This window comes from Calonectris borealis, chromosome 18 (assembly GCF_964195595.1).
Source record: "Calonectris borealis chromosome 18, bCalBor7.hap1.2, whole genome shotgun sequence".
Classification (NCBI taxonomy): domain Eukaryota; kingdom Metazoa; phylum Chordata; class Aves; order Procellariiformes; family Procellariidae; genus Calonectris; species Calonectris borealis.
Genome location: NC_134329.1, coordinates 10795747 through 10821562, shown reverse-complemented (window position 1 = coordinate 10821562; position 25816 = coordinate 10795747). Strand labels below are relative to the sequence as shown.

Genomic DNA, 25816 nt, shown 5'->3' with positions numbered 1-25816 from the left:
TGTTCGCTGCGAAGGTGATAAAGCACTAGAACAGGGGCCCGGAGAGGTTGTGGAATCTCCATTCTTGGCGATATTTGGAACTGGGCTGGACGCGGGCCCTCAGTAAGCTGATCTGACTTTGAAGTCAGCTCTGCTTTGAGCAGGAAGTTGGACTAGAGACCTCCAGAGATCCCTTCCAGCAGGAGTTACTCCGTGATGTTGTGCTCCTACTCTCACTAATCATTTTTCTTCTGAGTACCATCCAAATATTGCTGAGTTACTTTCCAAATGTCCTCTTTCTGTCTATGGAAATAGCGGTGCATTTTTATAGAAATGCAGTTTGAGAGGCAGATATATTTTTAACAAACATGTACCTAAGTAGTAGTACCTTCCTGTATTTCTGCTGAAAAAATTTTGGATACAATACAAGCACAGAAATGTCAGGTTCTACATAATGTATTCTGTAAGTTAATGAAGTGCATGGGTGTGAAGGGTTTTCCCTCTAAATCATAGCTGAAAACATTTCCTCTAGTGAACTCACTTCTGGCTTAAGGCTGTCTTCTGCAGTTTAATTTCCCTCAGCTTTGTGTGATCGCATTTGTGCATCTTGAGACCTTTAGTTTTGGAACTGATGCTTTAAACATCAGAAACTTGCTGCTTTCAGAGGCAGAATAGACCTTTTTTGACCCGATATGGTAATTGTTGTGAATATAGTTGCTATATTCTATTTCTTGTGTGCACATAGAATCTGGCAGGTTTTAATCGTATGCTTTTTAGAGATTGATTAATCAAGTTCAGGAGCTTCAAAAATACATTCCACCAATTATTAAAAAAAAAAAAGTACTTGTGTGCTTTCCACCTTTGAATTTTAAATATGTATTTGCAGCTGAAATTTACTCTGTTCTCTCAGTGAAATTCTGCTGACTCTTCTGGCATTGTAATAAATCTTCGGTCATCTAGGACATTAGGGCCCAATTTGATTTTACATTTGACAGTAGAACTCTGTATTTCTATTTCAAACACTCATACTCTATCACCATGGTTAAAATGAGTTTTTCTTCATGGTGAAGGTATGAGAAGTAGAGGTATGAGACAGACAATTAAACAATTGAGGATTCCATTCAACCGTATCTTCTACGGTCCAGTAAGTCTCCATTAAATGAAGACTAAAGAGCATGAAATAAATGCATTCTGTGGCCTCGCAGGCAAGAATACTTTATTTGATTTCGGATAAAAATTACAGAGAAGATACTCATTTTATGGGTACTTTTGTTCCCTTCTTTGGTGAATTTATGTCACCCTTCTACCTTTTGTCTATATAATCAATGACATTGCATTAAAGTTTTAGCTCTGGCTTTTGGAGAAGAGCGTTGCCCTTGGTGCCACTGTTACTTCTGCAAAGGCAAGAGATCTTCCAGAGCATTGTTCCAAGTTGGAAACCCATGTTATTCAGTTCTGCAGTTACTGGGAATTTATGATTTGGGGTTAGGCTGATCACCTATTTTGCAAGTAAATACATGTTTCTGCTTTCTCCATTTTTTTTCTCACATCATTCACTAAGGATAATTTCTTCTAATAATTTGCAAATTCTCTTAAATCACTGCAGATCTGTTTGTTCAGGTCAAGGGTTTGTCAACATATTTTTAAATGAAAGAAATGTATTTCTGTTCATAGGAGTTTGTAATTCATGCTTAATAACAGAGTTCAGGAAAGTATGTTATGTTGTGAGGGATTTATTAAATAAAGCATTGTAAATGTGAATATATGTTCAAGTGCTAGTTTGAGAAATAGACATAAAGAACAGAAAAATAATCCGTAAAGGAGAAAGATTTCTTTATAATAGTGATTGGTTTTATATTCACTTTAGAGAGAGTGTTTTCTGTCTACAAAAAGTTGCACTGCTTGCAGTTGTCACTGAAGCAGGTAGCACATGCAGAATTACTGGCACGTATTTTCTCACTGTCTCTGCCTGGCCTTTTTTGTTTCATGTAGTCCACAGGAGAAACACCTACAACCCCAAAGCATACAAAGGACAACAGAGAGAGCTTCTTCCCAGTAACGCCAGCCACACTGCATCCTACCCCAGTGAATCCAGACACTGTGACTCCTGAAAATCTCCTGAGACTGAACGATCTGCATTCCAAATCCAAACCAGCCTCTTCCTCTTCATCCTCCTCCTCCTCAGCATCTTCAGTACCTCCATCCCAGGAGTCACACAGGGACACTGAGCATCTCCGGAGTCAAAATGCAGAGACTGCTCCCAGCATGAGTGATCTTGCACGTGGTAAGTCTCAGGGAGACAGAACTCTAATCGGTTTGCCAAGGCCACGTGGTGAGTTAGTGCCTGAGTTCTGATTCTGGCCCATTTTTGATCACTAGACCACATTCAAAAGGCGGCACAAACAGAGATTTTGTCTTGGTCCTGAATTGGGCACATCTACATAATTAATACATATTTTAATTGCTAGGACAGATTAAAAGAGTGACCACTGTCTGTGTAACTTGCACGTGAAATCATGGAACAGCAGCCTAAAAATAGTTACATGTTTTTAAGTCTCTAGTAGCATAAAAACATTTGTTTTATCTTCTTCAAAGAGATAAGGATCTAGTTCTTTAAAATACCTTAAATCTTTAAAAAAAAAAGTTAGAAGTGATGGCAATTGAAATAAACTGGTAGACAGCCTACACCTGACTTACAAGTGCCTGATTAACATAATTAGATGCCTAGCTATCTCTGCCCTGTATATGTGTGTGGAGATACATAACACTGTGAAAATTCCAAGCTTCTACATGGTTCATAAAGTTAGTGTATCATCACTATTACTTTTCACATTTGAGAAGAGAAGCATCTGGCGGGACTGGAATGTTGGGAATATATTATTTATAGCCCTAGTATGGTTATGTGCAAGGTTAGAGTACAGAAGAGGTTTGAAGAAACAGAACAAATGTTATTTATTCTATAGCATGATTGTGTGATTGGTTTAGGACTGTGTTATGTACTTGGTTGTATACAGTTTGTCTAGATGAGGAAAGAATTAAATGAGAATGCAGTCTTTTTCTTTACTGCTGTCATGGCAGGCTGGCTTGTTAGCAGTAGTCAAAATCACTGTGCAAGGCAGTACTGATCCACTTTGGGGAATGAAGTAAGATTAGACCCAATTTTAGACTTGTCTTGGGTGCCCAAAAGAGATGGTTTTGCTTCTTTGTGGGACACTGTGCATGTTAAGGTGGCAGAGCACCTGCCATAGCCTGTACTTTCTTGCAACCTTAGCAGAAACGCTGTCTGAAAAAGCATCTGCTGCTGCTTTTGCTTACTTCATCTGTTCACGAGCTTGGGCCCTAACACTACTCACAAAATGCCATAGACAAATTCGTAGGAGCCCAGATAAAGTTGTGCAAGAACCATATACCTACAGGTATTGTGAAAAGTGACAGATGAAGATACAGTGGAAATAGTGCCCAGATTTTTGAGACTTAATGGTGCATACTATTAATTAATAATGAATAGACTCTGATCTGGTCTGGATGTTTTGTTGATCTGGTATTGTGACGTTCTGAAATTTTGATCTGTATACTCCTGATCTGTCATTTCTTTCCATATGTAATCAGCCTTGGCATCTGAATGTACATAATCTTCTGAATTCGTGAGCAACAAAGAGCAAATTAGGGAGAAATCAGTTTTCCCCATTTGCTAGTCTCTGAGTACAGGACAAAATTGAAATTTAACATCCAATATTAGCAGTTGCATTATAATCATCTAATTTTCCTTTTTCACAAATGCAGGGAGAGATTGTCTTAGGGGAAGAAAGGAAAGGGGAATGATAAGGAAGGAATGGCTTAGTCAATGTGTAAACCACGTTTATTATTGTCCTTACGAAGCTAAAGAATGGACTTGGATGGTGTCATAAGATATCTTGGCAGGCTTGTTCAACAGGGAGTAATTCAGGTTTGTGCCTAGACAACGGAGGAGAAAAAAAATGAATCCTCTGTGAAGTTGCTGTACGCTTAATAAGGAGACTGGTAGGAATGACAATGCAGATAAGAACTCACGCGTTCTTTTGGTTTTCAAACAAAACTCACGAGCATTTCTGATGTGCTTTCCTCTCTGCAATTTCCCAGGCCACGTTGCAGTGATTGGAACGTTTATTTTAATCTTTTGACTTCCTAGGCTTTGTTAGGGTTGTAAAGTTACATATTGTTCTTTCTTATTTCATGCTTTCTATACATCATCTTGGTTGAGGGAGATGGAAGGGTTAGCTGCCAAAATTATACCCCTGAAACTGTGTCTGAAGATCAAGAGGCTCTCTCTGCAGAGCTCTCATTCCGGTGCTGAATGCATGCGTTGTATCTGGCTTTCTGGCTCTCAGACCTACCTGACAGGTCATTTCTCTAGCTGAAAGAGACACCAATTACTGCTGTGTCCTTTCTCTTTCTTTTCTTTTTTAATTCTCCTACCTCTGCATCCACCTCCTCTAAAAAGAATTATTTATAATTCTTTTATAACCCTTTTTCATCTGCCTTTCATTAGCTTTGTTTCTGTAAAAACTCCTCCCATTTTTAGAGTAATCTGTTTTGTTTTCATCTTTTTTGTCTCTTGTCACCTCCTCCTGTATCTTTTTGTTCATGTGAAAGTATTCCACATCAGAGAGTATTAGCTGCTATCATTTTCTGTGACTTCACCTAGAGAAAGGAATGGCTTTCCAAGCAAGTTTATGCTATGCCACTCATTTCTTATGTAAATATTTTAGTGAGATTTTGTCTAGTACACGACTAACTGGTACAGAATACAGCATGATGGAAGTCCAGCAGTAAAGTGATGAAAGAGGTAGTTTCAGCATGAGAGCCTCCTATGTTGAGGCGTAAATGCATATGGGACTATTAGCCTTTGTGACTCAGCCTAAAATTTTCTCTGGGGAAACTAAAACAGGACAATTAAGATAAACCCTCTCCAGCCTGTCACACTGTTCCAGTATTATATTGTTCTAAATTGCTGAAAAATCTTGACGTTTTCTTCTTCTTCGCTGTCCTTATTCTAATAATGATTCTTAGGTGGAATGAACAGGAAAACATTCACATCTGAGTTTTGATACCAAGAGAAGGTTTTTATACTTGGAATTATTTAAAGTAATGTGTTTTGCTTAAAGCCAGCTATTTACCGAATTGGAATATAAAATCAGAGTAGAAGAGTAACACTCCCCCCCTGCCATTGAATTCATGTCCATTTAAGGCCTAAGCATTTCAATATAAAAACAAGAAGGTCATGATATAGCTGTCCAAACTTAGAAATTCAGAGCTGAGGAAGACAATTTTTTCTGTAGTGTGCAGGGAAGCTGCACTCCATAAGCCATGTGAATATCCTGCTATAATTTCACATGCTTGTTACCTAGGCACAACAGGGCAAGTAGCAGTGTAAATGTATTTCAACCTGTAGAACTTTTAGACTTTCAGAAGCACAAGAAATAAATGCAAGTGAGGACGGTTGCGTGGAAAGGTAAGTAGCACTATTGTAATAGTGAACAATGAAGTTAAATTGTTTAAGTGTGTGTAGGCAGCAGCAGACTCCCTAAAAGACAGATGTTCAAAATAAAGAGGGTTTTGAAGTGATAAGTCTTAAGAATTCAGTAATGATGTTGTAATGTGGCAGTTCATCCTGTAGGCTTTTAACTGAGTGTCAGAGTCATAAGAGTACTTTTAGGTGTAAAAAGCATCTTTTCCCAGAAGTCTGCGGCTTAGTTTATTTCAATAACTGATACATGACCTTAGGTTGATACTAAGTTCTCAGAAGACAGGTAATTTACTTAAGGGAGAGGGAAATACTGCAGAGAATTTGTAAACTCTATAATTTTGCATTGACAGCATCTGTCTTTGTATTAAAACAGTGCATGGCACAGGGGCTCACCTTGATTCCTCACAGTTTCTAGATATCCAAATATCAGTGGACATCCACAATCCCTGTTTCTATCAGAGTGAAATAATGGAGATTGTAGGTTGTCATCTTTAGTTGAGTTTAGCCACATACTGATCTTAGTGTCTTCTAAGTATGCTTGTCATAAATTTTTAAAGACAAAACACAGATTTTAAGAGCCTGTAATTCAATGTACTGAAAACTTTCTGCTTACACAAACACGCCCAATCTATTTGGCCCTGTTAGCCATGCCTTATTTTAACTATGGATTTCAGTCCAAACTTTCAGGTACTCTTTAAACGACTGGAAGTAGTAACATTCAATGCTCTTAATTGCAATCAGTGTCTTACCTTGTTTTTTCTGCTGAATTCAAAATTGTGCTTTAGAGCACAGAGTTGTTCTCAACAGATGCCTCAAAAAAAGCTGAAACACAGAAAAGGTTAGACTAGCCAAGGACCTGTGGCCTCACATGAGCCCTCTTCGTGTTGCAGTTACCTGGCATGAGAGTTCTCTCTTAAATGCACATACATTCTTCTCTGTTTTCTTGTGTCACTTGTCTGCAACTGACTTTCATTACTTTCTCCTTCATTTCCCATGTTTACTCACCCTGGTTTTCAGCAGCTGATTTGCTCAGTCCCAAGGCTGAATTCCTCCAAGGCTTTAAAAACTCTTCTTTAAATACTTGTAACCCCACACCTTTTGTACCATCCTAGGGTAGAAGCTCCTCTCCACCTCTTAGTGACTGCAAAGTCACTCGCAGAAATCAACCAGCCTGCCTTCAGCTAGCTCTGCATTTGCGCTCTCTGATCTCTCGCTGCTTCGGCCTCCTTGGCATTGGTATTCTCGCTTCCCCATGTCTGATCCTTGCTTTTCATGAAGCTTTTTATTTTTCACAGTGGGTGCACTCTGAAAACAACTTCACTGCTGAATGTCAGCGGGGGGTTTCCTGTTTGTCAATAACTTCTTAATTCCTTTTTGCCTAGTCCTCAGACAGTACCAGTCAGTCGTGTCTTTCCCTCTTCCCTTTGGAAGTACGCTGATTTGCTTTGCTATCGCAATTCATTCTAGAAGAGTTTTTCAGTACACTTAATGTCTATTTCTGATCTTTACCCTTCAAATTTCTTAAGTTTTATTTATTCAATCCAACGCTGTGCAGAAAATCCTTTGAAATTAAAACTGTCGTCATTTTTATGTACCCATGTTAGATGAGTAAGAACAAATAGGACAGGAATGGCAGCTTCCCAGCTGTGGCCTGTGAGGTGATGGTGCATAGCCAGGGGTTTAGTGCAGGCTGGGCAGGTTTGTGGTCCAAGAGGCTCTCTAGCCCCGTGTGCCCTTAGATCCACCTGAAAATCCCAGGGAGTCGCTGGCCTATGGATATCTTACACTAGCGGAACACATCTTCTGGAGACCTTTTGTAAAAAGACTTGTAAAAGAACATGGTAGTGATGCTGTATTGTTACAGTATATTTCCGTTTCACTAGTTTTAGATTACTGCCAGCAGCATAAAATTTACATATATTCCTGCACAAGTGAAGACTGAAGAGAGATCTAGTCGTAAGCCTGCTGAACAGGTTACTTAGGAAGTTCTTAGAAAATTGTGGGGGTCATTATATTCTTTTAAGAGATTTTTCGAACAGCTGCTTTTGCTAATTTGCATTGTGCTTAGCTGGTTGTCAGGCCAAAGAAGGATGAAATACTGACAGAGAAGGAAAGGTCTTAATGGCTTTCATTAGATAACTAGTATATAAAATTCAGAAGCAGTAGACTGCAAATGGATGACTGTTACTATCCAAAGGTGCTGCTATGTGATGCTCTCCAAATGATGTGCACTTGCTGAGCCAGATATTAAAACACAAATATCAATTAGCTGTATTTTTGTAATGCCATTTGAAAGTTCATGTGATTGTATATCACACTGTTGTCTTTTTGATCGAGGCCCATACATTATTTTTTATTGAAGTTTTGTTTTGTTTTAAAAAGAGAGAGAAAGTTAGCGTTGAACTTCAGGGCCTTTCTTTACCAACATGCGTGCCAGCTCCCTGCACCTCTAGGAAACTTGGTAGTGGCAGGAAATGTTTTTGGGCACGGGAACTCCACTATCTCTGCTGTTAGACTGGCCCCAGCGTGGCTGTTACAGGGACCTGGTAGCTTGGGAATTAGTGTGGGCCAGGAACTATTTCCAGGAAGCACTTTCAGAGCAGCCACCTGTTCTAAGTTTTCTCGAATTAATGTTGTTCTGTGACAGCTGACCTTGGCATTAGGAAGCAGTTTGGGATATGTCTCGTATAATTGTACAGTAGACTCTCTGTTCAGGACCCTAGCAATAAATGTAGCAGTATGCCATGTTATTACAGTGTGAACTTCTGTTCACCAGACTGCTTGAATTTCTTTCATTTCAGGGGGCTATAGAACTTGTGTTCTGCAGCTTTTCGCCTCCAAAATTACTCTGACGCTTAATTTTTAACACATGGCTTTGTGTGCCAGCTTTGAATGTAATTTCCTGAATTTGGCATTTCAATTCAAATACTTACTTCTACAGCTATGACTTTGGTAGTGGTTTTTTTAGAAATAAATATCATGGCAGGATATTTGGAATGAATTTAGACAAAGAAAATGTGTAAGGAAAGGGTACCGAGTATATCCGCCGCACCCCATGAACTAAATAGTCTCACTGCCTGTAGTGGTACCTCATGGTAGATACAATTTGAGGGCTGATGCCCCCATTATTTCTGTCAGTCAGCATCCTTATCGAACTGTGTTCAGCTGAACCAGCCTGTGTTCCGGTGCAGTCTTTCCATCGACTTAGTAGCATAGTGTATGAGGAAACTCTGAGCTCCTTCAAATTCAAGCTTTCCATGGCCTTTGCAACTGCCGTATGGGGAAAAAAAGCTGTATTAATTCCCAGCACTCTGGAGGGTGAGGCAGATGGAATACAGAAAATTAATTGTTTTTACATTAGCACTGTTCTTTGGAAATGTGGTAAGAAATTTACTCCACTGTGTCAGGGAGCAAAGGATCAGACCCATTTCCATCACCATGAAAAAAAAACAGAATAGTAGTATCTACCTTGTATGGTAAATAAGTAACAGTCATTTCTGTGAACAGTTGCATGCCCTGTGAGTGGCCATTAAAATACAAAGTAAACCAGTTGTTACTGGGACTAGTAAAATAAGTATTTCCTAGTGTCTGCAGGCACACAGAATTCAATCCTTATTCTTTTGAAGTGGTTGGAAGGCAAGATAGTACAGATTTGCTAAATCATAGTAATGTATTTTCATGTTTTTTGTCTTGACGCACAGAACTGCTGGGGAAGGTGTTTTGCGGAGGGATGAAGACAAGTGGTGCAAGTGCTTTATTTAAGCACTTGATGCTGTTGTCTGTTCATTTCTCCAAGCATTTGCTTTTGAAATCATGTTAGTATTCTGTCCTGGAGTTCAAAGCTCAGCTCCTTCCTTCTTCCTATAATGAAATGATGTTTTGTGCATGCACTGTAAGTTGCTTGTATCCATTAACATATCTGTGCTATAATACTTCAAACTGCTTCCGTCAGAAACTGGAAAACATTTTTTTCCAGGTGCTAGTCACGTTTTCTGGGCTTGTCTTTCAGTTGTCATGTAATAGGCTTAGTGCATGACTAAAAGATTTTTTTGAAATTCCACATAAAATGTTTTATAACACTGTAATGTTAATGTTTTTTATATCTGACAGCGTGACAAAATCAAATGATTAAGTGTACGGTGCAGTGCAGAGAGACCAGAGTAGCTGTTTACAGTACCTACTGCTTTTAAACTTTCTCCACATCTGCAAATTGCCGAGTGAATATTTTTGATGGTGTTATTTTTCATTTTATACATATCAGAATAGCACTGTAAATTGTCTCAATATAAAAACGGTTGCAGAAGTTGTATAATCTATATGTTTATAGTGTGTGGGTATATGTATATAGTGTATTCTCTGTATAAAGAGAGACCGAGAGAGAGAATATTAACTGTGATGAAGTCATGAACCCAGGCGCCCGCTATAGGCATCTGCAAACACTGGTTACCCTGGCAACAAGTGGAAAGAGGTTGGAGAGGAAAGCTGGAGTAGGTTGTTGCATTGAATTGTTTTCAGCTTGTTTCTTCCTCACTAAAGCAGGGAGATGTTGAAAGGTATGATGTCCCTCTTTCTATGTGTATACTATTTTTATGTATTTAGACAGTTGTTGGGAAAGGGAAGGCTTAAAAAAAAAATACTTGTAATTCAGCTCGACTGGAGGCGAACTTTTCAATATAAATAATAATATGCATTGCAAATCTGTGGTTTTTTCTATGTGCTTAATTTTTGTGTGTTGTGTTGTAAGGTGAGAGTGCTAAATGGATCTCCAGAGTACAGTACCTGTCCCATCTTCAGCCTGGAGACAAGTGACTCTTGCATATTATGTCTTCAGAAACTGATTTGATTTTAAATTGGGTTTATAGAGCTAATGTTTGAAAACCTGCCAGGACAGTACAAGTGCTGGGTATTACCAGAAGATTTGTTAACTGATATTAAATCTGAGCTTCTGAACACCTTCAGAGTGTGCTGTACTTACATTCTTGTGCTCTTGCACTTGTGCAGAATATTGTGGCTCATGAGTTAGTGGAGTCTTTACCTCCCCAGGGGAAGTTTTTATTAGAAAAACTAGGACATTATGTTCAGGGCTATAACAGCATCTTCCACAAGACAAATATCAAGATATTCTCTTCAGAAATCTGTTTTAGACAAATACTAGGAGATCCAACTGTGTGTTTCTTCTTGATTATCCTTCTCTCTTTTGCCCTTTTCGTCTGCAATGAAAAAAGATTTAATAAATATCTGTGCACTATATTAAAGTATAAATAGTATAAATTATGATATATACACCTGAAACAAAAAATTCTTGTCATTTTCAAGAATTTTAAAAAATACTTTGTTCATTAACTTTATTTTTAACTTAGAAATAATGCCATTCAAGTGACTATTACAAAAAAAAAAAAATTAAAAATGGCACAGTCCTAAAAGAATAAAGTGTATGACCCAATCAGGGGATAGAATTCAGTCACTGTGTATTTAACACCTCTGACAGCAAGGGATTGATTAACAGACGGTGGTTCTTGATTTCTTATGTACTGAAAGACGTAGCCTAATAGAATATTAACAAGTGGTGTTTCCAGAAGTGCAGTGATAGAAATACACACTTAGTGTGCCAGACTCGTGCCCTTTCATTTCCATTCACTTCTACATGAAAAAGGGCTTCATTTTATTAAAATGAAGTCTAATTTTACTACACTATAAAACTGGATCTTCAAAACTAACAAAACCAAATATGATATGGAAGGTGGAGATGCGTATGAGTATAATGATTGTTCATAAAAGAACTTAGACGGATAGCAGTCTTGTAGCATCTTCCTAGAAATAGGCTGCTTAAAAGAGCTTTTGTCAGTGGGGCATAATTTAGTTAAAATGAAGCACAGCAAATCAGCTTAAGCAATGATATATCTTATAATTAAACAAAGATTATAATCAGCATAAGAGGTAGAGTTTTGTCATTAAACAATAATGCAAATCATCTTATTCTTAATGGTGAATAATAAGTCTCTAATGTAATTTACCAGTTGAGTACATACAAAACTGTTCTTAGCAGTGTAGTTGAGGCTGTAAGATTTGCAGTTTATTTGTATATAGTATTGTATCTGCTAAATTAATTACTGTTTTTATATTCTTGATTAATAAGTGGATAAGAAAGATTCTGTTAGTACTTACCCTAGATACTTAAGACTGTGAGTTTGGAGTGTTGGATTAAGTTAAAAAGGAGTTGACGACTTAGCTGTCTTGTAGGGTGATCTTCTGAAATCATCATTCTCATCTTGCTTTTCTTCAAATGTTGATGTAATGTTTTCTTTCTATCTTTTGATCAAGTGTCTTGTAGCCATTTCAGTGTGAAAGTCATCTGGGTTTAGACTACAGCTTATCGTCAGATGCTAGCAGCGTAATAGGATATGTGTATATTGGCTTCAGGCCACGTTAGGGCTGGTCCTTCTTTGTACAGTCTCTTGTACTTTGTCAGCATGTGGTTAAATCATACATGTATCTGGTATAAAGGGCAGGCAAATACACAAAATGATCCTTCAGCTATCCTCTGCTGCTTAAACAGGGAAACAATGAATTATGATTTTCCTAGTCAAGATTCCTGTAGTTTAAATACTTCCTTCTGTGTTGTTTTTAAGCTGATTTGGTCTATTAATGCAGTATATGTATAGGTGCAACTATTATTTTCCTACTTCCAATGCTGTATTTTGAAGTATCCATAGAGAAATGTGCAAGAGAGTGCTGAGAATGAGAACTACATTCTTCTGCATTAGACCTTTCCATTTTGTGCTTGATAGTGAGTGGAACATCACAGAACAGAAGCTGCCTGTGATTTGTGCTGTAGTGTGTGACCTTTCCTTTTCGGGAACTATTGGAGAATTCTCTACAAGCAAACTCATTTATCCTAAGGCTTATATTGGCTATCAGCTACAAGTTTAGATGATGGGTTCTTTTCTTTACCAATGAAAATTAGTGGGTGAAAGAACTTTCAGCCTGCTTTGGTAAGCCTTTTTTTGTACAAATTGTTCAAGAAGCCTAGAAAATGTAATTCATTAAAAAAGTTGTGTCTTTCAAATTGCATTGATCTGACTTTTACCAAGCTGTTAAGCTGTAATGTTGTCTTAAGCATTTTCCGCAAGGGGAACTCTCGTACAGGAGAATATTACCATGGTAAATTCCAAGTTCTTACCTACATTGATGAAGATGGAGAAATGTTTTCAACACTTGAGGGCGTGGGGGTATTTTTCCTATGAGGAAAGGTTGAAATACGTACTCCTTTTAAAAATACCATACTGTCAAAATCCCAAATTAATTTGAAGCATGGACATAAAAAGAATTTTAGAGCAAGTTACACTTGAATATACATTGCATCTGCTGGTCTGTGATAGATGCCTGTGCATACCTTAGCCTGTGTAAATATAAGGTGATTCAAATTAGACTAGACAGCCCTTTGTTTTTGAGAGATACCTTCATTTTTATCAGAGAATGGGGCTTGTTTGTGTGTCCATAGCCTTGAAAGGCTAGCTGCTGTTTCAGTCTGCCCTTCCCAGAAAGGGCATCAGTAGCTCTCAGTAGTTCAGTGAAAATTGCTCGTTATGTACAATATGCAGCACAGTGTGTAAGAAAACTGGTTTAACACTGCATTAATTTAAAAGCAGATACAGCTGGTGCGTAATAAAGAGATTGCACACACACATACACAGATTCTAGTTATAAACATCCCAAGTTCTGGAATAGCAGAAGGTGGGAATTTTAGGCTAATGTATAGAGGTACAGTGGACATATCAGTGAAAAGTGGGCATTTAGTATAATTTGATATTGGTTTCATAAAAAACAAATTTGACTCTGTTACTGGATGTTCACAGTAATTAATTTCCTTACCAGTAAGCTGCAGTTCAGTGTAGCAGATCAGAGAGGGACCCATCAATCACAGCTGGCTCGTCATTAAGGGTGATGGATTTTGCCCTGCATGTGTGGCACGTGTTTCAACCCTCACATCTCAAAAGGAGAATGCTCAGTTGCATGTGTTTTTCTTGCAGATGTGCCGAGATAACAAAATGTCATACACAGAATTTTTTCTTTTGCTTTTAAAATGACATTTACTTTTTTTTTAATTGATGGCACCGAGTATGAAAAAGTTGGTATTGCCATCTTAGCTTGCCAGTATTTAATTTCACTCAGTCATGTTACAGTTTAGAAATACAGCAAGGGTTAAAAAAAAATTTCTACCAGTTGGTTAGACAGCAAAAGGATTGAGGCTTAGGAGAGAGATCAGGTTGTCTCTTAATCTGTGAATTATATTTCATTAATAAAGAGGAAGAAGAGCTTGAAGTGCCTTTGGAGGGGCTTGGATTTCAGCAACAGGAGTCACGGCTTTGTCAGCAGATGAAAATGGCTACTGTTGCCCCATCACCAGAGCCTGTTTGCTGGCAAGTGGAATCGGTGACCAGCACAAATTCGGGACATGTTTGTACCCAAGGTAGGAGCTTTCTGTGCTTCAAAGAATTCTGAAAATGGGTGGTTAGCTGCAGATCAGTCTGTAAGGTTTGATCGATTCGATAGTTGTGATGCGTATTTCTCAGTTTCTCTGTCTGCCTTCCAGTCAAGTATTCCAGAGTTTAGAGGCATTCCTGGCAATGTCCCAGCTTCCTGGGAAAGTGCCTTCTTGTCCCTTAATGGCTATTCTTTTTGGTGCATGACTCACATGCTAAATACTACAGCAGCAAAGCCAAATAAAAAACCTCCCAGTACCAGGCTATCATGCTATATAGTTTGGGCATCCTTTAAAGTAGAATTTTTCTTTTAATTGAAATCCTATACGGGGCAATAGGACAACGCTTTGGATTACACTATTGGAATATTTAGCAGAAGGAAATGATTTTTCACAAAACCTGACTCACTCAGTCTGAGTAAACATAAAAAACAGCATTACAGCAGTTAGCGCTCTCTATCCCTCCTCTGCCCCCTTCCCAAGAGAAGTAGGAGTTGGTGTTTTAATTGAAAAAATGTAAAACTTGGTATTTCAGGCAGGCATAATCTAGATATTCACGTTTGGGGTATCTTGTTTTTCCTTACTTGTGAGAGGCAGATTGTCCTGGGTCTGATTACTGCAACATTTCCAGTACTCTGCTCTGAAATGATTGGCTGCCCATGGAGATGGGTCACTGACCTTGATGGAAAGCCGTGCCGAATCTCTTCTGGCAGTTCTTACATTCTTGTGTACAGTTGAGAACATACAATTCAATTTTACATCCCTTAGTAGTTAGTTCTACTGCTGGTTGTTTTCAGGATAGCATCAGGAAGCTGGCATTTTATTTTGCTGTGTTTAAGTGGCCATGTCAGTTCCAGAAATCTGCAAGAGGTGGATTTTACAAAACCGGATCTGTAAAAATGTATATGAACACCTGTCATTATTAGCAGTCTGAGATAGACTCTGGTGTTTTCACTCATATAACTTAAAAAAAACCTAGTTTTGACTCCATATGAAGCAGCATTATTAGTAAGAAATCAAGAAATCTTGTTTAACAAATTTCAGTTTTTAATGTGAAAGCATTGTCTTCTACTGGTTATTGTTGCGTTATGTATTATTTTGTAATGTGATAGTGCCTAAGGAAGGGCCGGATCTCTTTAGTTCATGAGATGAGCCCTGTCTGAGCAAGTTTGCTTTGTAAAGACCACAAGCTGAGACACTTGGGAAGTATGTGGAAACCAGTGTGGCAGACAGTGGCACAGTGGCATGAGCACACCAAGGAGGTTTTTATGGCAGGATTTGAAGAGAGTAATGAGGAAATGTTGATGGGTGTTACCATATGTTTTTCTTAAAATGTTGAGGAGTTGCTATCTCAGTAATTAAAGAGGCAACACTCTGGTGGAGGAAATTAAGACTCATAAGTAAAGCTAAGTAGCTTTATTTGTTGCATTGCAGAATGGAGAGGCAGTTAGAGAATGCAAAGATAAGATGATTGCATCTGAAACAACAGGTGGGAAAATGGTGTTTGTGGTAGCCTTCTAACTAGATGTGGATGGGTCAGTGCTACGCTGCCACTTGTCATGCTTGGTCAGACTGAATTTTTGCTATCCAGTAAGATTTTTTTTAAATTATTACTGGTTTCCAGTTGTCATTATAGAATCTTGAGGCACGCACTTCCTCTGTTTCTGAGCCTTAATTAAAGCAAGGCTTGAAGAAAAGCCTTTTGAGCCAGCCATGTATCTAACAATGAACTGTTCTCTCTTCCTTGAGATCTGAAATCCTAGATAGCTTCCTAACATGTTTTTTCTTATTGTTTTCTGTTCAGCCTCCAGTTCCAAGCCTGAACTCGGCTCCAGTTCACAGACTTTGGGAAGTCAGCAGAACAAGACAGATGGCACCCGAGTAAAAACTCGCATTCTGCCCAACATGCCAAAGCTTTTCATACCTTCATCTGTCACCAAATTTCCACCTGAGATCACTGTCACTCCACCCACTCCCACCCTCCTTTCTCCAAAGGGCAGCATTTCAGAAGAGACCAAGCAAAAATTAAAGGTAATAAAAGGGAAACAGTAATTTTTTAGATTATTGTTTTTATCTTAATTCTCCCCTCAATAAAATACTTGTATGAAAGGAGTTCCTGTCCACAGTTCATAAGCATAGAGTAAGTAGTGGAAGGAGATGCTAGCTGTTATCAGCAGGAGCCAGTTTTAAAGGACTGGTGAAATATTGGCCATGGGTGAAATCATAGCTCTTCTAGTCCTTACCCCTTTTCTGAGGGATTTAGAAAGAATTACAAAAATGGGTGAGAGAGCTAGCACAGCCATTGCAATTCATAGGTTAGTGGAAGCTAGCAGAATATTAACTGTGGGGAAGCCTACTGGTAAATGTTATGTTGTTTCACATTAGGATGCCGTATCTTTTATAGAAGTAAAGAGCTATTGAATGTGAAGGAATAGCAACCAGTTGGCTTTTATCCCTGTGATCATGGGTTTATCCTGACTATTTAGCAATATATTCTCTCTCTCTCTTTTTGGGATCAGTCTGCTATTTTGTCTGCTCAGTCTGCAGCGAATGTAAAGAAGGAGAGCCTTTGTCAGCCAGCTTTGGAAATCTTAGAGACCTCAAGCCAGGAGTCCTCACTGGAAAGTGATACTGATGAAGATGATGACTACATGGACATATGAATGAATTCTGGCCATCATCAACACCAGCCATATAACCATTCTTCTTGTTGCCAGCATCTCTGGCAGTCGAAACATCTTCGTTGGCATTACTCTCCATTTAATCTGCATCATCGTGTTCTTCACTTTCATTACCTTTGTTATCACCACTACCACTTGTATTGCCTTCAAAATCTTCGCCATTCCCCCCATCATGGTGCTTGACGGAGAGAATGATTGTTTACCAGGCAGTTAATTAATTTGGACCACGCTGTCACCTTTAACTTCAGTAAATGCAAGGATGTTTTGAGCTGCAATTCACATCTCTCTACTGTTCCTGCTTCTTCAAACCAGAGCCTTGGGAGTCACTCCAGTAGCTCTTCTCTATAGCACTTTCTTCCTTTTGTCGTTTTGCATTTTCCCTGCTAGTTAAGTTTTTCTCCCAATAATTCAACAACCTAATGTCTGTCTAGCCATGCCATGATTAGTCCAACAGCTCCTTTTTAAGGTGAATGGAGTAGGAAAAATTTGCTGAGCTCGTAGAGGTTTTAATTGCATCAAGAAAGTCTATGGCTTTGTTGTGGGGCGAGAAGCGTGAGCTTGAGAGTCTGTCCTTGGCACTGCTGGGTGCTTTGTTGGAATTTGACTCGGTGACAATAGGCAAAGAACCAGCTTTTCCAGGCAGAGAGGTTGGCCTCCTGTTTGTGCTCATTACACACCAATGTATGAGGTTCAGCAAAAATTACCTACCTGAATGTTGGCTTAAAGAACTGATATTTCCAGAATTGTCTTACAGTCCTTTCTCTTCTAATGCCTTGGACAAGCATTTTGAATTGGGGGCTTGATGATATTTTTACGGTGGAATTGAAAAAACTTGAAAGATTTCAATACCATTTCAGTAATGTCTGTTTTTTACAGAATGACATGAAAAGGTGTTTTTTTATCTATCTGCAGAGGGACTGCTCACAGTTATTTATATGAGAAAATAATGGTAACAAAGATCCTTTTTTTTTTTCTACTAAATGTTAACTTTGTAAAATAATGAATGCAAACCATGCAAAAAAAAGGTCACACACTATATATACACACGCGTGCATCCACACACATATATATATGTGTATGTACATATATATATGTATGTATATGAAAAAAGAAAATGCATACAGCTTGCAATGTCGGATTTCTTTGTGTTTGGGGGAGGTGGTTTTCTGTAAAATGCAGAGCTTTGTATGAACTTTTGTTTTTTTCTAATAAAGTTGAAATGTATTGTGGTCTCTTGTTTGTCTGAGAGGGCAAGGTGCCATGGTTCTGGAAAAAGTACTACTCCTCCCTTCCTTTTATTTCTTGGATAAGAAGGTAGTGGAGGAAGGGGGTGGAGGGAAGCCTCTTCCTTTTCTGAAGACTGCCAGAGCTCGTCGGATGGGTTTGGTCTTGTGTGACCCAGAACCCGGGCCAGCCAGCGTTGCCAAGATGGCCTGCAACAGGTTCACTTACCCATTGCGACGTGATCTGAATTCTTTTTCACCTGAGTATCCTTGAATGCTGGATGAACAACATAAGGGGGAAAACAACGCATGGTTAGCAAGATCACATAGAATATTTGGCTGTACAAATTAGCATTTAATCCACTATTACATTGATCGCTCTCATTCACCGTAAAAATGGTGAATGGACCCTGGATAAAAAGAAGCAGCATCAAACTTTGTATTGCAAGTTTATTCTCATATTCTGGGTTATTTGTTTTGAACAAAATGTAATTTGTAAGCAAGTGAGCATGTCCATCTTGGGCATATTAGCAACTGTTTCTGTAACTTGTTCACTTGCTACAAGGCATAGGTGAGTTGGATGCAACTGATACGGAAAAGATGAGGTAATTGAATGGTCAAAGTAAATGGGTATTTTCAATAGTAATATATTTTCAGTATTTGCTCTTTAATTTGGTGCAAGTTATTATAAATACAGTGTATAGCATACTGTATAGTCATTGACTGGTAATAAGCTAAAGTGACTTTAGATAATCAGGCATGATCTTTTTTTTTTTAGAAGATGGCACAGGAAAAAAGAAATCAGGTTCTTATGAGAAATGGAACACAACTCGGATGTAGTTCTAAACAGGGTTCTTTCCCCCAAATAGAGTAGACTACATAGACTTCTTGGCTAATGTATATTCTTAAATGTATGGCTAACTTTAAGATCACGTATAAATTCTTAGGTCCGTGCTTCTAGCATGGGTTTGATGTATGAAGAGAGAGCATTTGATTTTCTTACTTGAATTTGATCACTGAAAATGGTGGTTTTCCTTTATTAATCTTAAGGATTCCTTGGCATTAGGCATTTTGCTTTTTTTTTTTTTCTTCCTCCAGAGCTTGCTAAAATGCCTGATCTTGAGCTTGCTTTTGACTTCTAGTCCTGATTTTTGAGAAGGATTTAATTTTTTGCTGGTTAAAGAAAGCTAGAACAGGAAGTGAAACTGTTCTGTCAGCAAAGAGAGCTGAACTTTGCTGATCTGCTCTAAACTCATTTTAATCTTCAAACTGTGCAACTGGGTTTATCCTATATTCAAAACTCTTACCTGTTTTTCCTTTTTTTTTTTTTTAAATATATGATCTTTTATTCACATTGTGCTTTCGGATAGCTCAAGGACTTTTTCTCAAGCTCAAGAGGTTACTAAAACTGAAGTCACCTCCTTCAAATTCTGCCCTCCTGCTAATGAGTAAATAGTGTGTTGCTCAGCTGTGGGCCGTGTTCCACAACGGGTATTACTGCTAATGTACGCTAAAGGAGCTGTTCTTCTATATGTGTGATATCGTCTCTCTGTAAGTACCGTTTATGTAGTTCTTCAGTTCAAGGAGCCGTATTCTGGAGTGAAGATGCCAAGATCACTGGATGCATTTACATACAATGCTTGTCTGAAACACCATCCCTAAAGGTACTTGGAGCAAGAACTTCAAATCCTTACAAATAGAAGCATTCGCTTAATGTGGCATCTTCTGAAGCCTGGCAATATAATTTTGTGGAATTTTCAAGAAAAAAAAGCATTATGGTAAAACTGCAATTAGCTATGAGTTTACTTGAAGTAATTTCTTTGATTTCAATCTAATGCTAGTTGTAATAGCTTGAAATCCAAGGATAGGCAAGGTCCGACTTACCGAGTTGCATATGAAAGTAAACACAACATCTGTCTTCAGGATTTACTGGGTAACTCCTACTTCTGAAATGTGCCCAGGTGTCTTTCTAATGTGCCAGGCAAATAAATGGCAGCTACTGAAATGTATTGCTTTTGTATCGGTTTGGTTTGGTTTTTCCTTTTGAAGCTAGAAGGACAGGAATGTCTGGTGCCTAAAGTAAACTTAAAGGTAAGGGCTGTGACCAAGTGGGATGAGGGGGAGGCTTTCAGGGTATTTTTGTGGTTTTTTTTTTTCCCCCTCCCCCTGCCAGTAATTGATTAAAAAGCAAAGCTGTTTCGGCTACTGAAAAACCAAACTGTTAAGACTTCAGGCAAATAGCGAAAACTTTTTTGTTCCAAAGCAAATGGAAAAAGAAATTATTTTGAATCAGATGTTGAGAGTAATTTGTGGATAGTCGATACGCTTTCTGTGCTGTTATTGGGCATAGTTTTTACACTTGGTAAGGTATCTTGCACTGATCACTGTTGTTAAGGTATATAGTACTGGGATTTGGCTGTGTTTAATGCAATTTCATTTCCTGGCACGAGGATTATATAATCTATGTATAGTTAAGACCATCGAGAATTTATTTCTCTGAGGCAAGGACTAGTGTTTTACTAAGAATTGATTTTGTTGGGCGTAGCTGTCTTTAGTGGCTTCTGCCTGCTGTCCCAGAAACGCTGTTCTTCAAAAGCTAATAATGTTTCATTCCACAACCAAAATATCGAATCAAGGAAGATACCGAGTATCTTCCTTAATTTTATCATGTACTAGGGTTTGTCAGTTCTTGTCTCTTGTTTTGTTTTGTGGTGTTTTTTTTTTAATTAGAATGAGATTTCCTCATGAATAATGAAATTAATGTCTTTTGCAGCCAAAATAAACACCATATGGTCAGGGAGAAAGGGACGAGGAAAAGATGAGCAAGGCATGGCAGCCAAAGCTGATTAGGAGACAAAATGGACTGAATGGGAACAAAGGGGCCAGGAGAGAATAAGACTAAATCTTGCCATCCAGGGTGGGATCACACCATCGTTAAATTCAACATTCTGGTTTTGGCAGTGGTGGTGATATTTCAGTGAAGCTGAAAAATCGGTTGTGTACATAGCTTGTGCGTACAGGGTACGTGGCTTGTGTGTACGGCGTTACACAGCATGCACAGCTCACTTCTGTTCCTGCAGGTGCTTGTCGTATTTAAGGAAAAAGGTGGCAGGGTAGATGAATTGGGATGCTCAGAAGAAAAAGCAGCAGGCATAAATCTTATGATCTCTTAGTCATGTAAAGCTGGGATGAAGAAGCTTTGTTCTTGCAGTTGAAGATGATGCTAAGAACTTCAGTGTAGGTGCTGCGTGCTAATTGCCATCTTTCCCTTTCTTCTAGCTGATGACTAGGAATCCACTGACGCTAAACTTTGAAGCGTGTGTCAGGATTTTGGGAGTAACCTTGGGGTACGGTACCACAGGCTGTACGAGCCTTTGTGAGAACTTCCCCGTGGAGGACTCGGCAGTTGCTGTTGCAGGGCACAGTGCAACAGGTACCGTTGTGAAGGGTAACAGACCAGCATCTGAGGTTTGTTGGCTTCTGGAGGATGACTTACCTTCACTTGAATGGCTCTTCCACACCAGTGTTAGAGACTCCAGGCAAATCTCACCCAAGGTTTAAAGACATGTCTCTCCTTGTTCCTGCTGCTGTTTATCTAATGCATGTATGAGGATGACACCCCATCAGCAAGCACTTGTTAGCCAACTCCAGAACCCCTGTTCCACAGTCTTCAAAGCTGTTTTAGACCTCACCGACCTCGGTGCAGCTTTGTTCACGTAACGTGGGTATCCTGCTGCCTGTGGATTTCTTTTGGGCACAGCTGAGCCTTTAAAAAGAGTTGGGGCCTTAGAGACTATCTATGGAACATGCATGTTTGTTTGATGCCGCCCCCCGTACCACCCACAAGCCATCCATGCCAAGCACGTGAGCTGTTTGCCCTGTCTTTAGGAGTTTGATGCTTGCAGAGGCTCCGATGCAGGCTCAGATTGCAACCTTGCAATGCTCGGATGCAACAGCGCAGTAGCTATGGATGTCGAGGGGCTTTTCTGTATGTTATCTCAAAAATATTTTCTATCCTAGGGATGGATTTATCCCTAATCAAATGTCATGTATGAATAAGAACAAGGCATGTGGCCGGTCTGGCTGGAGTGCAATCTCAAGGCTGTGAGTGCATCTCTATGTAGCCCTGTGCCCAAAGTTCATCCCGTGTCGATTGGGATCTCCACTGTCTGCTCTGGCAGCGCTAGAGGGGGCCCTAGGACAGAGAAGAAAAAGAAAAAAAAGAAAAAAAAAAAAAAAAAAGAGAGGGGAAAAAATCAACCCCCACCCCACCCCAGACCCTAAAATGGATGACAGGGATCTATCTTTAAACTTCTGAAAGACTAAATTACATTGCTGTTTTTGACCTCACTTACTTCTAAGGGCCTTCTGCTGCTGTACCGTATGTACTTTTCATAATATATAGTCTGATTCAAAGCAGAGGGAATGAGAATCCTCATAGTCCGTTTACAGGATTCTGTCCCATGTTCCTGGCCATAGCAAAAAAAAAAAAAAATAATAAAAAAAAAAAAGAGCTCACTTTGTTACCATTAATATTGCAACTCAGCAGGAAAACAGATCCACTATATACTTGCTTTTCACACAAATCTGTTTGCCCCATAATTATGCATATTTTTCCTTTTTTTTAATTCCCCTATAAAAAGCCTACTGGGTGTTTTCCATTTTCCTGTGGAAAGCCACATATTATAATGGAGGAGAGAAAGAGTGAATCTTTGTAAAAGGAGTCAAATAATGCTTTCAGCTTAGTCAGTGTAAATCCTGATTAATTCAATCCTAGTTCCTTGCACTGGCGTGGGCTTTGTACCGGTGTAACTGAGCCCAAGCGCAGGTGATAAACGTGCAACTCATGGATCTGTAAAGTGTTTGGAGATAGTTTCATTAAAGAAAAATTCTAATTGGGGACAAAAATGTGTACGAAAATGATGGAAGAAATATGTAGCTTGGAAAAAATGTTGTATAACAGTCTCTGTTGTCTAAAGCAGCCAGGAGCTAAGATCAAGTACCGCAGTCATCCTGCAGCAATGCACACGGAACGGGATAGCGTGGCGGAGCTGAGGCCGCGAACTGATTGCAGAATCAGAAAAACAAAGTCACTTCTACCAAGGGGAAAAGTAAAATCACACTTCTGCCTGCATTTAAGATTTATCTGTGCAATTAAATGATTGTGTATATAGCTTGGTACAAAAGCATACCATTATATAACCCCAGTGGGAGGAACACTTCGCAATGTCTCTTTAAGTGCATTGTCTTACTGAAGGAAACTGCCTATCTAAAACCAAGTCAACATATATGGTAAAAAGTACTTTTTGCTCTCAGATCAGACACCGATATCCCCATCTCGATTTTTATTTCTCAGCTGATTTTTTTTCTCTCCCTTCTCTTTCAGAGACCCTGCAAACAACAGTGAGTTCCAGTGTATACACGGTATAAGCACATGAGAACCACATTGGAGTGGCATTCATGTAATTTTAGTTAGAGTGATATTATTCTAACTACAGGTGAAAGGCCGTGTAGCAGGCCACAGGCATTTTAGACATAGTGCTTCCTGTGTGAATGCTTAATTGTTATGTGTAACTACAGTTAGCTTAAGAACCTACATATTCACATTCTTTTCTATTTACTTCGCTGAGGTTTTTGACAGATACGGAGGGCTGTTCACAAGAAATAATATGCAACTGAGTTTTATTTGCAAATACGCATTGCATGAACTATTATCTAATACAGCACTGAACACATACTGTTCAGTATGAGCATACTTTATAAGTGTTCTTTGATACCTTGTAATGCAAGTCACACCAGAGATTGAATTTCCTTAAGTCACACACTAAAATGTATGAAGAGTCACATTTTTTTCTTCTAAATGTGTGAGTATATATAAAATGTAACTCCTTCAGTAAGATTGCAAAGATCATTTTCTCTTCCCCTTAAGAGATGGCTTTAGATGTATTCTCAAAGAATAGCTTAACTTGTTAATTGAGCTGACATATAAACCCACCATGTTATATGAATGTCAGAAAGCAGTAGTTTGAATATGAAAATTTGTCACTTAGGAATGTCTAGACTGTATATTAGATTTCCATTAAGTTAAAGTGGGTTAGGGAAAAAAAAAAAAAGTTTAGAAAATCATAGTGGAAGTTACTGAGCTTACAACATCAATTTGCAACGCTATGCCCTCAAGTAATCAATGCAAGTTCAAACAAATAACAGTGCTGCTATGACTTTCCCAATAGACGGCACTGCTGGAAATGCTTCCTATACTTAATAAGTAAATGAGCTTTCCTGGGAGCAAAACAAAGAGTCTGACGTGTTGTCTCACAGCAAGTAGCGGTGGTACAAGATGATTTTTCAGTTTGGCTTTCTTGAACATAGTAACAGCTCAGGATTGCACATCGTAAAGGACTGCTGCAAAAAGAAGTGCGGGAGTTTCTCGTTGATAACCGGGGTCCATTGATCCCCTTGCTTTGCTAGCATAAAGAAGCCTTTAAATTTTGCCGGTGCAGTTAGAACTAGCCATTGGCATCTAGGCAGTGCTGTCTGACTGTTCACATTTTAATTGTGAGAAGACAGAGACGCGGTTCTTTCTACAGAAGCCAAACAAGCCGAGTGCATTTACTGGTACGCTCTTGGATGCACTGCGATGCTTTTCATTGTCTCTAAAATCAATCTTCCAATGAACCCAGCAGAGATTCTCCTCCAATGGCAACCTTTACCAGGCCTGTACTTTTCTTTGGAAGTTGTTAATATAGAGAGTTTTCTCAACGTAAGAAAAAAAAAATGAGGAAGCAGTGCAGGATTGCTAGAAAGCCTGCAGCCTCAGAGTCGTTTTAATCCCTCGATGTCTTCCACTGCCCCCCCCGGGCTACAGCTCCGTCCCTGTTCAGCTGGGGTGACAGGTGCTCAGCCCGCTCCGAGCACCGCAAGCCTCTGCAGGAGCAGGGCTGAGCTCCTCGGACATGTGCGTTGGCAGCTGTTAAGAGGCAGACACAAGGCCCTTTAACAACTGCACATAATTCAGATGACTGCTCTGGAGATGTTACCGTCTAAATTAATGAGTTCACTTTCAGACAACTGATAATTCAATTAAAATCTAAGAGAGAGTAAATAGTATGTGGTTTTAGGCGCTCCTGCTGCATTTACTTGTTTAATAAGGTGAGCTTCTTGCAATTTGGGTGAAAGTCAGAAATATTTGCATTACCGTTACAATGCCCAGTTTGTGTGTATGGTCACATTTCAGTAATGACAACTCGGATACAAAGACACACGTGCAGCAACTGTCATGTCATCTAGTACTATGAAGACAAACGGAAAAGTAGCTGTAAAGAATATGGAAATATGGAAATGTTATTTCCAAGTGCAGAGAGCCTGCTGGGGAAGAGGGAGAGAGGAGGAGGACAATGTTTCTTCTAAAATATGTGCCTGATGCAACGAAGTACTTAAATATAAATATAAATGACTGCTGTTGATTTCAATGAAGATAGCAAAGGGCATCATCAGCTTATGTTTCACCTTAGGCTTACACTGTATCCAATTTCTTTAGTGACCTAAAGTACTTCTACAACTAAAATTTCTATTGAAAAGAGGTGCTTTAAAATAAATTGACTTAACTTCCTTAGTACTTGCAAACTCAAAAGTTCACAGTTAACCACTGAAAAATGCAAAAGGCCAAAGGAAGTATCTCTGCTGGTAAAAATTTCAGCCCAAATGAAATTTATGGGAAAGTGACTGTAAAGAATAGGCTTGGGTATGGTAAGATGTGCAAATAAAATGATAAGAAATCAATCCGAGTAAACAGGAACAAACTATAATTTTAAAATCGTGCTACATTAATTTGAGAGCACTACTAAGGAAGCCAAAATTCCCCAATTAATTCTCCCTGAAATTATGATGGCTGTGGCACATAAATGAACTTTGGAGAGCAACTGGCGTTATCTACATAAGTTCCAGG

The 25816-nt window shown here is 38.9% G+C and overlaps 1 protein-coding gene across 9 annotated transcripts in view; it reads left to right on the top strand.

Moving 5' to 3' along the window:
* CABIN1 (calcineurin binding protein 1) overlaps positions 1-17872 on the top strand; it is a 121216-nt gene extending 103344 nt beyond the window's left edge. For 8 of the 9 annotated variants that reach the window (XM_075167908.1, XM_075167910.1, XM_075167907.1 and 5 more), the window contains 4 exons: positions 1972-2263; positions 13791-13955; positions 15772-15998; positions 16487-17872. In XM_075167908.1, the coding sequence (XP_075024009.1) occupies positions 1972-2263; positions 13791-13955; positions 15772-15998; positions 16487-16630 (828 nt within the window). In that variant the 3' untranslated portion in view covers positions 16631-17872. The remainder of the gene's footprint in view (positions 1-1971; positions 2264-13790; positions 13956-15771; positions 15999-16486) is intronic. The other variant, XM_075167912.1, reaches the window with a different exon arrangement.
* Positions 17873-25816: the final 7944 nt, after the last annotated feature.